The following is an 11842-nucleotide window of genomic DNA, read 5'->3' on the forward strand; positions in this document are numbered from 1 at the left end:
CTGTTCTAATTCTTCAGTGTTGTAGGGGCAGCTGTCCCAACTGCCCCTGCCCGCCTCTCACGTCCAGTCCGCGGGTCTCCACATCCAGGGCAGTTAGCGCCTTCCGCTGCACGCACACCAGCTATCCCTGCGCGGACACCCCCGGCGCTCTCGCACACACCGCGCTCCGCCCCTCTAGGAAAGTAGATCCGGCCAGGCAGACAAAAGTTTGGGAGAGAAGTTCGGTCTGTGGCTAGCGTGAGAGCTAGGGGGGCGGGGGCCGGGGAGAGTGGGGTAGTCGGGCGAGTCGACGCGTGAACAGATAGACCTGCGGACTGGACAGCCGCGGCCAGAGACCCTGCTAGCCCCGCTCAGCCCCAGATGCGCGGGGGGACGCAGCCCCTCCCGCTGGGGGATGCTGTGGGATTCCTGGCGCAGGGCATACAGGCCGCCCGCTAAGCCCCTGTGCCTCCCCTGTGCCCCTGGGGAACCAGAGTCCGGCTGCAGGGAAAGAGAACCGGCCGCCGAGACGCCGCAGGGTGCCAGGCGGGGAGGGGGCGAGAGGCCCCAGGCCCGAGGGCATGGAGCGGTTAGGAGAGAAAGCCAGTCGCCTGCTGGAGAAGTTCGGCCGCAGAAAGGGTGAATCTAGCCGGTCTGGGTCTGACGGGACCCCCGGGCCGGGCAAGGGGCGCCTAAGTGGGTTGGGGGGACCTAGGAAGTCAGGGCCCCGAGGAGCTACTGGGGGACCTGGGGATGAGCCGTTGGAGCCGGCCCGGGAGCAAGGTTCCCTGGACGCTGAGCGGAATCAGCGCGGCTCCTTTGAGGCGCCGCGCTACGAAGGCTCCTTTCCCGCGGGGCCGCCGCCCACCCGGGCCTTGCCTCTACCTCAGTCGTTGCCCCCCGATTTTCGGCTGGAGCCCACGGCCCCGGCCCTCAGCCCCCGCTCTAGCTTCGCCAGTAGCTCGGCCAGCGACGCGAGCAAGCCGTCCAGCCCCCGGGGCAGCCTGCTGCTGGACGGGGCGGGGGCTGGCGGAGCTGGAGGTAGCCGGCCCTGCAGCAATCGCACCAGCGGCATCAGCATGGGCTACGACCAGCGCCACGGGAGCCCCTTGCCAGCGGGGCCGTGCCTGTTTGGCCCACCCCTGGCCGGAGCACCGGCAGGCTATTCTCCCGGAGGGGTCCCGTCCGCCTACCCGGAGCTCCACGCCGCCCTGGACCGATTGTACGCTCAGCGGCCCGCGGGGTTCGGCTGCCAGGAAAGCCGCCACTCGTATCCCCCGGCCCTGGGCAGCCCTGGAGCTCTAGCCGGGGCCGGAGTGGGAGCGGCGGGGCCCTTGGAGAGACGGGGGGCGCAACCCGGACGACACTCTGTGACCGGCTACGGGGACTGCGCCGTGGGCGCCCGGTACCAGGACGAGCTTACAGCTTTGCTTCGCCTGACGGTGGGCACCGGTGGGCGAGAAGCCGGAGCCCGCGGAGAACCCTCGGGGATTGAGCCGTCGGGTTTGGAGGAGCCACCAGGTCCTTTCGTTCCGGAGGCCGCCCGAGCCCGGATGCGGGAGCCAGAGGCCAGGGAGGACTACTTCGGTGAGTGAGAGAAGTGGTTAGGGACGGGAAGGGACCCGTCACGGTATTCGGTTCTCCACTGCCCCGACGGCCCAAAGTGCCGGTGCCCCGGGGTCCGAGGTGAAGACGCGGGACTAGGAAAGAAGCAAGAGGGATGGATGGGGGCGGCCCCAGAGCACTGTCCCCTTCCTGCTAGTTTTCAAATGAACCAGGGCTCCTTATTTCTGCTAAATTCAACCCCCCTGGTATCTCGTGAGTCCGTTTCTCAAGCATTTGAACCTCGGTTTTTTGCGGCAGAAGGCCTCGTAGGGAAGGGACCAAGTGGGGCAGTGAAGGCGCATCCCCCCCAACTTGCTCCCCCCTTCACGGCGGTGCCCCTGGAGGTTTGTGCGCGCCGCGCCCCCACCCGGGCCCAGGCTCCGCCCGCAGGAATTCGGAGAATGCGCGGGTGGGGGGGCGGGGCAGGCTGGCCGCGTGCGTGCCGACTCCTGCCCGGGCGCTCCAGGTGCCCGCGGGCGGGGCGGCTGCCGCCGCGCGGCGGAGGGGTGGGGTTCGGGGATGGGGGGGGCGCTCCCTAGCATACGCGGAGTAGTGGCGGCTGTCGGGGAAATGGAGCCTGGGAGACAGGATGGAGCGCCCTGGGACCCAGCTGCTGTCCCTCCCCAGTCCTGTTGGCTAGGTGCGTGTGTGGGCATTTAATCAGAGACCCAGTAGTACCAGCTTCTATTTTCCCCATCCTCCGGAAGTCAGGGCAAAAGTCATGACTACTGGGACACCATTACCTCTGGATGGATAACGACCCTGTGTTATTGCCAGAAATAACTTGGCCTTGAATTCTGGCTATAACCTCTCAGAATTCAGGCTAGAAGTAGCGCCTTACTTCCTGACACTGTTAAGGAAACCTGGTCGCTGTCTCCCTCCCCTACTCTGTTCAGGAAGTATTGATTGATTATATGTCTCAGCTATGAGGAACATTAGGGTCTTGAAAGACCTTTTAGTCAAAATTCACAGGCACTGCTACACACATAAAAAACTTCGAATCTGATTGTGATTGGAAAGAAGTGGCAGGCTTACCCCCTAAGGGCTGTGGGCCTCTTTCACTTTTCCAAGCATCTCTTCTTACCACTCATGCCCCACTCCTGGACCCCATGCTGTAGAACTCTATGGCTAGAAAAGTGAATAGGAAGAGGAACGCGGCCAGGGAGGGATGGTTGGGTGGGAGGTTCAGAAGTAGCAGGGCGGCAGGCTATAAGGGCGCTGCATAACTCAACCCCCAACCTCCACCCCCATTCTTTTCCCCACCTCCAAATCCACCGAGAGGAAAGCCCAGAGGAGATGATGCCAAACCGCTTTGATCAAGGAAGACTGAATGACAGGGCCCATTTAGCAGTTTCATTTTGAGGCCCAGGAGAGGTGGCTAGTAAAGAAGTCTTTTTGGCTGAACCATCAGAGCCAAAAGGAAGAAAGGAACTCAGAGAAACTGCAATAAAATGGCAGGAAGAACATCGGTATAGATATGCTGGGTTAGAGGAGGTGAGGCCAACGTGCCTGAGCAGTTTCGTTTGCTTTTCCCATAACGTCCAAGGTTTCCTAAAGAATGGCTCTGACAAGACCCCCTGGCATGGCAATCTTGGGGCAGATCTTCACTTCCATGAGGAAGCCACATTTTGAATTCAGAGATGGGGGCCCCTTCTCCTTGGGAGTCAGGTTGCCTCCTTTGACAGAACCCCTACATACCCCTTGTGCCGCTAGCCCCAGCTTGACTGTACCCTCCTTCTGCCCCTAGTAGGGGCCCTCTTCCTTGGCTTCAGCCTTGCCCAGCTGCCAGAGGGTGGGAGCAGGACAGGCCTGGGCCCATCAGTTGCTGCAGCTGCTGCACAGGCTCCCAAGCCCCTGGGCAAAGACTGGGATGGGCCCCAACAGGCAGGGAGTGTGGCAGCGTGCCGAGGGGGAGAGGTGGGGCAGGCCCGTTGGGATCTGCTCCCCAAAGACAGGCCCTAGCCCTCACTCATGGGCCTGGAATTGGGGAGTGGAGGGAGGGAAGAACACACCCAGGAAAGGCAAGTCCCAGAGCCAGGTGTATATATCTTAGTGGGGGATTTTGGGGAATAGCAAGCAGTTCAGTTCTGTATTCTTCCCATGATAGAAGGTGACTAGGAGGCATCAGGGGCTCTGCTACTCTCCCTGCTTTCCTGTTCAACCCTGGTTCCTGGAACACACCCTGCATTCTCAGCAGCCACCTCCCCACAGGAACCATGCTCACATGGTCCCCTCTGCACGGAGCCCTCTGCCAAGCCAGATCCTTTTCTCCATCCTTGGAAGTCTGCAGTGGAGAGAAATCATTCTATAACTGAACAGCTCGTTTGACTGATGGGAAACTGAAGTCCCAGAGAGGATTTCTGGGCCTAGCCTGCTTTCTCTAGAAAGTTTTTTCAAGTCTGCTGCTGAGCACCTGTGGACTGGCATCTTTGACCATTCATCCTACACACTGCAACAGAGATCATACCTTGCCTGTGTAGTCTTTTCTCCCCAACAGAAACTAAGCATCTGAATGCCAGGGACCATATCTTCGACTTTCTCCAGGTTTCCTTAGGTAGTGGTGCTGTGTTAAGCACAAAATAGATGCTCAGAAAATATCTGTTGAGTAATTAAATAAACAAGAATGGATCTGCTCAGCCAAGATCTTGCTGCATCTCATTACTCGTTATCTTCTCTACTCAGAAGGGAGCCCATCAAAGGGAGACTGTGACCCCTGGCACATCAGGAAAGGGCAGTCAGGAAAGCTTGGGAATCCCTGGTTTTGACCTGGGGGAGTAGAGTGTGACACTTTTCTCTTCTCAGGCACCTGTATCAAGTGCAACAAAGGCATCTATGGGCAGAGCAATGCCTGCCAGGCCCTGGATAGCCTCTACCACACCCAGTGCTTTGTTTGCTGCTCTTGTGGTGAGTGTAGCCCCAATACTCAAGCACTCCCCTCCCCTGCCCACATACACACTTACAAGTGCTATGGGGAACAGGAGGAGAGCTTGTGCCTCTTCATTTGCTCACAGAGCAGCTGTTGGATCCCCACCAAGTGTCTGGAGGTCCGCAGCTGCTCTGCCTCTCTTGCTTCCCTGTCTGTCCTCTACTTGGCTCTCCCTCCCCCTGGTGGGTCTCCTTTCTGGAGTCCCTCCTTCCTTCCTCACCTCTGTTTCTCCCTCTCATGCCTCCCTGCTTGCCCATCCTGGACTTGCCTGGCCCTCCAGCTTCTTGGTGGGGCTTGGTCTTGGGCAGCCAAGTTGCCTGGGGCGACAGTGAAAGACTGGAATGTGGGGAGGGTGGGGGCAGGCTGGGGGAGTGGGGAGCTGTTTGGGGCGGAGAGGGGGGTTTTCTCTTGGCTGGTCAGAGTTCAGCCACCTCACTGGAGTGCAGGCCACCGGGCCATGCCAAGCTGATGACATCACGCTCCAGGAATGCCTGCCACTGTTAGCTCAGGAGGCCCACTTGGAAAGGGGGGATGCTCCCAGCGGCCTTAACTGGCCCCCTCCCCTCCCTCATTACCCCCTCCTTACTGCTTACCCATTCTGATTCCTTTGCTAAACCTTTAATCTCCTATCTCTGCCTGTCTGACTTCAGCACTCAGCTTTTCTCACTCCCCCAGTTTCTGCCTGGTTCTCTTTAGGCTCATCTGTCTGTCTATCCTTCTGTTTACAGGGCCTCTTCTGGCTATATCTCTTTCCCTATCTTTCCTCCCCTGTGTCTCATGAGCTTCTAAGTCAGCTTTCCTAACCCACTGGACAGAGTTGGAAGTGGGGATTTTGAGGGGAAGAAGGCAAAGGTGGGAAAATTGCTCATGCTTCACCTGTTCTCACTCCTCCCCTATCCCTGATAATGTAGACACCTGGGAGCAGTTCCTGGGGGTTGGTCACATGGGGAATGGTCCTGCCTTGTCTGCTGGAAGAAGATCCTGGGTTGTCTCTTACCCCAGTGACTCTGGGTCCCTCTAAGCTTAGGGAAGCAGCCTTATACAAACAGGAGAGGGGACCTGCTTTGCTTCCAAACAAAGCACTTTGTCCTTCTGCAGTAACTCCAGTCCTGACCTCCATGGAGTCTGTCCCTGGAAGGAGACAGGCATTTGAGAGCAGGATAGATATGCTCAGGCAAAGAGGCTTCTAGGTTGAAGGGTCCCAGAGGGAAAGGCCTGTTAACAATGTGATTCTCTCTATGCAAATCATATAGCACCTTATTAAGAGCTCATGTATTCCAGCACGTAGTTGGCTTTACTCTCCCAGGTGGCTTCCTATGCACTGGAGAGGAAGGCAGTTTGTTTAGGGGAGGGCCCTAGAAAACTGTTAAGGAGGCAGGAGCTGGAGGAGCAGCAAGCAGAGGAGAGGGGAAGTTGGCTGGAATGAAGCCAAAGCAAATTGGAATTGCATCAGATGGAATTTTTGTGTGGGGAAGGACAGACAGCAGTTAGGAGGAAAAGCACAAAGTCCAGGTTTAAATATATTATGCAGCAGTGGGGAGCAGTGACCCCAGAAGTCTTGCACCTGGACTGTGGGATAGGTTCCAGCCCCTTCTCTGTTGTTTCTAGGGCGAACTTTGCGTTGCAAGGCTTTCTACAGTGTCAATGGCTCTGTGTACTGTGAGGAAGATTATCTGGTGAGTAAGGGTCACCTGGACCTGGAACTGGTTTCCATACTGACCCCCTTCTTGGTGGCCCATTGGAGTACCACCCATCATTCTCAGTTTGATAATAGCCTCCATTCGTCTTGTCTTTTACTTTAGTTTTCAGGGTTTCAGGAGGCAGCTGAGAAATGCTGTGTCTGTGGTCACTTGATTTTGGAAAAGGTAAGTAAAGTGCCTTCAGCTGAGAACTCTCACTGTGAGGCTGAGGAGCAGAATCAGGGACTAAATGGATATTGAGAGAAGGTTGGCGAAAGAAGCCTGTCACCAGATGAATCACTTTCATCCCATCCCTCCCCAGAGCAACTGTTTACAGTGGCTTCCCTCTGCCTATGAGATCAAGTCTGGGCTCAAAAGCCTGTCAACCCAGGCTTCTATGACCTAGCCCCTCCCTAATTCTGCAGGCACAGCCAGGCCTTCCAGCCTGAGCTAGGAGTGTGGGGTCCTGAGTCTTTTTTTTTTTTTTTTTTTGAGACAGAGTCTCGCTCTGACAAAGTGGCATGATCTCGGCTCACTGCAACCTCCGCCTCCCAGGTTCAAGTGATTCTAGTGCCTCAGCCTCCCAAGTAGCTAGGACTACAGGCATGCGCCACCATGCCTGGCTAATTTTTGTATGTTTAGTAGATACAAGGTTTTGCCATGTTGGCCAGGCTGGTCTCGAATTCCTGGCCTCAAGTGATCCTCCTGCCTCAGCCTCCCAAAGTGCTAGATTACAGGCGTGAGCCACCATGCCCAGCCTGGGGTGCTGAGTCTTTTTTTTTTTTTTTTTTTTTTGAGATGGAGTCTCACTCTTGCCCAGGCTGGAGTCCAGTGGCACGATCTCGGCTTACTGCAAGCTCCGCCTCCTGGGTTCACGCCATTCTCCTGCCTAGCTGGGACTACAGGTGCCCGCCACCATGCCCGGCTAATTTTTTTTTGTGTTTTTAGTAGAGACGGGGTTTCACTGTGTTAGCCAGGATGGTCTCGATCTCCTGACCTCGTGATCCGCCCACCTCGGCCTCCCAAAGTGCTGGGATTACAGGCGTGAGCCACCGCGCCCGGCCGGTCCTGAGTCTTAATCCCCTTTCTGCTACTGGTTAGAATCACTTGGGACTCAGTTTTCTTTTCTGTAAAAACAAAAGATAGGATTAAATCAGTGATTCTCAATCATGGTAGCCTAGCAGATCAGCTGGGAAGAACTAAAAAACAAAACAAAACAAAAAACAGTGTTTGGATCCCATCACCACAGATTGTGATAATAGGCCTGGAGGAGGGCCAAAGCATTGATGTTTTTAAAAGCTGCCTAGGTGATCCTGATATGCAGCCAGAGTGAAGCACTGCTGGCCTGAATGCTCTCTCAGGCACTTTTCAGGGTCTCCGCCTCCATTTTACGACTTCTTCACCGACATTACATACCATTGTTCTGGGAGTATAGCAGTGGGTTGGATGAGGTTAATGGGAGTAATAAGGAGCATAATGGGCAGCTGGAGAGCTGGGACTGGAGGGAGACTGATTCTCTTGCTACCCCATGAGCCAGATCCTACAAGCAATGGGGAAGTCCTATCACCCAGGCTGTTTCCGATGCATTGTTTGCAACAAGTGCCTGGATGGCATCCCCTTCACAGTGGACTTCTCCAACCAAGTATACTGTGTCACCGACTACCACAAGTGAGTCCGCCCCTTGGGATGCAGTGTGGAACTGGGTCCAGGGATTCCCCAACCTCAGCTCATCTCTTCCCTCTCTCTTTCAGAAATTATGCTCCTAAGTGTGCAGCCTGTGGCCAACCCATCCTCCCCTCTGAGGTCAGTATGTCTGGGTTCTCCTTCCGGGCAGCCAGTGCCACTGCCTTCGGGGAGGGGATAGGGACATGCTGCCTGGCCTCCTGCCGGAAGCGGTAGTGCCAAGGAATGTACTCTGTGAAGATTCCCATGTGACTCTGCCTCTTGGGGTCACCACCCCGACCCTAACATCCGGGCCTGGACATGTCTGAAAGCCTAACTGGGCCCAGGCTCCATCTCTTCTATCCCAGTCCAGAGGAGGAGACTTTCTTTGAGGTCGAGGTCACCAGACTGCAGATGTAGGGGCTGGAAAAAGGTGGGAAGAATCCTCAGCACTGGTAGGAAGGGGTCAGAAATGATTTAAGCTGAGTGTAGGGGATGTGCCTATGGAGAGAAACCAAAAGCCAGTGAGGACCAGATCTTATTGGATCCCCTTGTTCCCAGCCTAGCCTACTTTATTTATGCCTCCTGTCCCCTTCCCTTCCCTTTGCTTCCCCCACAACTGAGAGATGCAGGTAAGGCCAGGGCTGTTGTACAGAGGGAGTGTGCTACATGGGGGCAGCCCAGTGAAGGAGATGAGGAGAGTTCTGGTAGGATTTGCAGAAGCATCTTAAAACTACAGGTAATTGCAGAGAGACTCTGGGGGCATTTGTATGATCTTCCCATGGGGTGGGAAGGGTTGTATATGAGGGAAAGGTGGAGGTGAGGCAACATGCTGCTCTCATCTCCATGGGGGTCTGCATGTTTCAGGGCTGTGAGGACATCGTGAGGGTGATATCCATGGACCGGGATTATCACTTTGAGTGCTACCACTGTGAGGTGAGTGTTGGGGTTCAGCGGTGCTGGAGAAGAAGTGGAAATGGGGAGAGGGGAGGAGTCAAGTCCTGCAACAACCAGACATCTATGGGAGAGGTGTAGGGCATGGGAAACCAGAAAGATACTGTGACCTATCTTCAGTCTCTTTTTTGTCCTCCAGCCACTCTCTCTGGTCCAAGTAGCTTAGTCCTTTCTGAATCTGACTCTCCCAGAGTCAGGACTTTCTAAGACTAGGGACTCTGGTCAAACTTCTTGAAAGACAGGCTTGTGTCATTATTTCTGCTGCAGCAGTGACACCTGGTGTCCAGCTGAGGTATTAGTATTTTCTCAGATTGCTCTTCCATCCCTTCCATCCTTCCCTTCCCACCCCATCCCTTTCTTCCAGTTATTAGGAGTCAGGTGTCGAGCAGGGCAGACTCCTAAGATACCCTCAGTGTCCAAGGTGCCTAGGCTGAGGTGAACTAGGTGCCTTCTTCCCTAGGACTGCCGGATGCAGCTGAGTGATGAGGAAGGCTGCTGCTGTTTCCCTCTGGATGGGCACTTGCTCTGCCATGGTTGCCACATGCAGCGGCTCAATGCCCGACAACCCCCTGCCAACTATATCTGAGCTGCAATCACTGCTGCTGCTGTCACCCTGCAGACAAACTGCTGTGGCCAGTGGGCCCCTCTGAGGCCAGCCAAGGCAAAGAATGCACTCTGCAGGCCTGGCAGAAGAGTCCTCTGGGGAGGACCCCAAGGGCCGGAGACCCAAAGATCATGATATTCCAAATGGATTGTGGAAGAGAAACCTTATATTTACCAAGGTGGGGGCGACTGGCCTTTTTCCCATGTGTGCAGTCTGAGCTTAGGCACACACAGGAGGGTTCCAGGACTTTCTGAACATCTGATTCTGTATCTTCAGTATATATATTTTGTTTGTTTTAGAGATGGGATCTCACCATGTTGCCCAGGCTAGTCTTGAACTCCTGGGCTTGAATGATCCTCCCACCTTGGCCTCCCAAAGTGCTGGGATTTCAGGCATAAGCCACTGTGTCTGGCCTAGTGTATGATTATGCATGAGTCACGCAATGTTCTGGTCCTGGATTCCAGTAGAGGACCTAGCTTTAAATCAATTAGTTTCAGCTAAACTGACTAGAACCAAATCAAAGTGTAACTCTCCCTCCAGCTCCCCCAAACCCCAGAGTTTTGGGGTTGTGGTTGATGCAGTGTGGGATGTCCCTGAGAGGTAGCAAGTCTAGGGTGGTGAGTTCCTGCTAGGCAACCAAATTTAAGCTCCTCACTTTTTTGTGACACATGGTGTCAGATATGGGGTCCCGCACCTATATCTGGATGAAGAGGTAGAAACTCTGGACCTCATTAATGAGTTATTTCTTGGCCTTCTTCTAAGGACTAGGAGAGGTCCTCATCTGTCTGAGAATGGGGACCAGCTCTGAGTGGGGTTGCTGCCTGTATTCCCTGTTTCTCGGGACTTACATGGGTCTGGGGAGGCTAGGTAGGTAATTGTACGTGGTTGCTCTTCTCCTTGGCTGGGGGAGGTAATGAGCAGATCTCTGTGGGTGTGGAGCTTGTTGGGGGGATGTCTAGGAAGCTTCAGCTTAGCCACATTCCCAAGTTTAGGTGCACTGAGCCATATAGCCCAGTGTATGCATGTGTGGGTGTGTTCGTGCACACACACACTCTCTGTCTCTCTGTCTCTCTCTCACTCTTACTTTCTTACTCTCTTCTCAGGTCACTTGTACACTTGGTTTCCTAGTAGAAGCTCACTTGCCACCTCTCAGAGGGGTCCCGGATTGCATCCATCACCATCCCAAAACTAGAGTTGGGGGGAACTGGAGGGAGCAAAACACTGATTTGGTACTAGTCAGTTTGCCTGAAACTAGTTCACCTAAAGCTAGATCTCTTAAAACCAATTTACTGAAAACTTGTTTGCTTAAAGTTAATGACTTAATGACTAATTTGCCAAAAGCTCAATTCCTATTTTGGTGTGTTTATATCCATTTAGGTGTCCTATTCTTTTTTGTCATGCTTTGGATATTTCAAGGATTTATATCTGTTCATCCAAGAGTACTTCTGAGTTATTATCAGCAACATAAATTTATCAAATTTGCAGCACTTTGTAAATGATGAGATTGCTTCCTACCTTTATGGATGTCTTTTTCTATGTTATCTACCATTCAAAAACTTTTTTAAAAAGTTTAAAGTTTCTAGCAATAAATACAATTGGTACAGACATTTTGTGTATCATTTTTTTGTTTCTTAATCCAATATTCCTTTACAAATTAAATGCCTTGAAAAATATAATGGAGTTCAATGTGATTTTGATGCTTTGGTCTAACTTCTACATTCCTACTGTTAAAAGGCCAGTATATCTTAAACAAATGAATAGGCATGAGGCATATTCAGTTGACTTACAATGAAAAGTTATACAGACAACAGTAATAATTAAAAGGGTGAATCTGCTAAATCCTTTTGAAATGCTGCAGATTTGATAAATATTTTAGACTAATTGGTTTTAGGTGAAATGGTTTTAGGCAAATTAATTTAGTAATCTTTGATCTTTAGTCTTCATTTTCTGTCACTCAGTGAGTTTCTTACTGGAAATGATGACTCCTGACAACAGAATTTCCACATTTGGGGGCTATTCTAAGGTGACTATGCCAGCCAACCTGGGAAATACATAAAAGAGATCTCTGAGTGAGAGGGAAAGAGTTCAGATTTATACAACTGAGTGCCAGAGGGGAAAATGCACCTTGTTGGAGTGAGAAATGTTCTGAAACTGAATTACTTCTTGTACAGCTGAGATCGCTTCTTCTGAACTATTATTAAATAAGTGAATACAAAGGTCCTATGATGGGAAATCCAGACAAGCTTGTGTAACTTTACATCCATCCCCTCAGGGATTTTTTTTTTTTTTTTTTTTTTTTTTTGAGACAGAGTCTCACTCTGTCGCCCAGGCTGGAGTGCAGTGGCGCTATCTCGGCTCACTGCAAGCTCCACCTCCCGGATTCACACCATTCTCCTGCGTCAGCCTCCCAAGTAGCTGGGACTACAGGCGCCT

The 11842-nt window shown here is 53.1% G+C and overlaps 1 protein-coding gene across 3 annotated transcripts; it reads left to right on the top strand.

The window, feature by feature from the left end:
• Positions 1-2: 2 nt before the first annotated feature.
• AJUBA (ajuba LIM protein) lies at positions 3-11642 on the top strand. Of its 3 annotated transcripts, XM_004054921.5 has the most exons (8): positions 3-1566; positions 4387-4488; positions 6119-6186; positions 6313-6375; positions 7727-7857; positions 7941-7992; positions 8719-8787; positions 9266-11642. In XM_004054921.5, the coding sequence occupies exons 1-8, from the start codon at positions 561-563 to the stop codon at positions 9389-9391; spliced, it is 1617 nt and encodes a 538-aa protein (XP_004054969.1). In that variant the 5' UTR covers positions 3-560; the 3' UTR covers positions 9392-11642. The 3 variants fall into 3 exon arrangements, with proteins under 3 accessions (XP_004054969.1, XP_055218347.1, XP_018864980.1); XM_055362372.2 differs by lacking the exon at positions 4387-4488 and having other exon boundaries at positions 16-1566; XM_019009435.4 differs by lacking the exons at positions 4387-4488; positions 6119-6186; positions 6313-6375; ... (2 more) ...; positions 8719-8787; positions 9266-11642 and adding an exon at positions 3796-4378 and having other exon boundaries at positions 262-1566.
• Positions 11643-11842: the final 200 nt, after the last annotated feature.

This window comes from Gorilla gorilla, chromosome 15 (assembly GCF_029281585.2).
Source record: "Gorilla gorilla gorilla isolate KB3781 chromosome 15, NHGRI_mGorGor1-v2.1_pri, whole genome shotgun sequence".
NCBI lineage: Eukaryota > Metazoa > Chordata > Mammalia > Primates > Hominidae > Gorilla > Gorilla gorilla.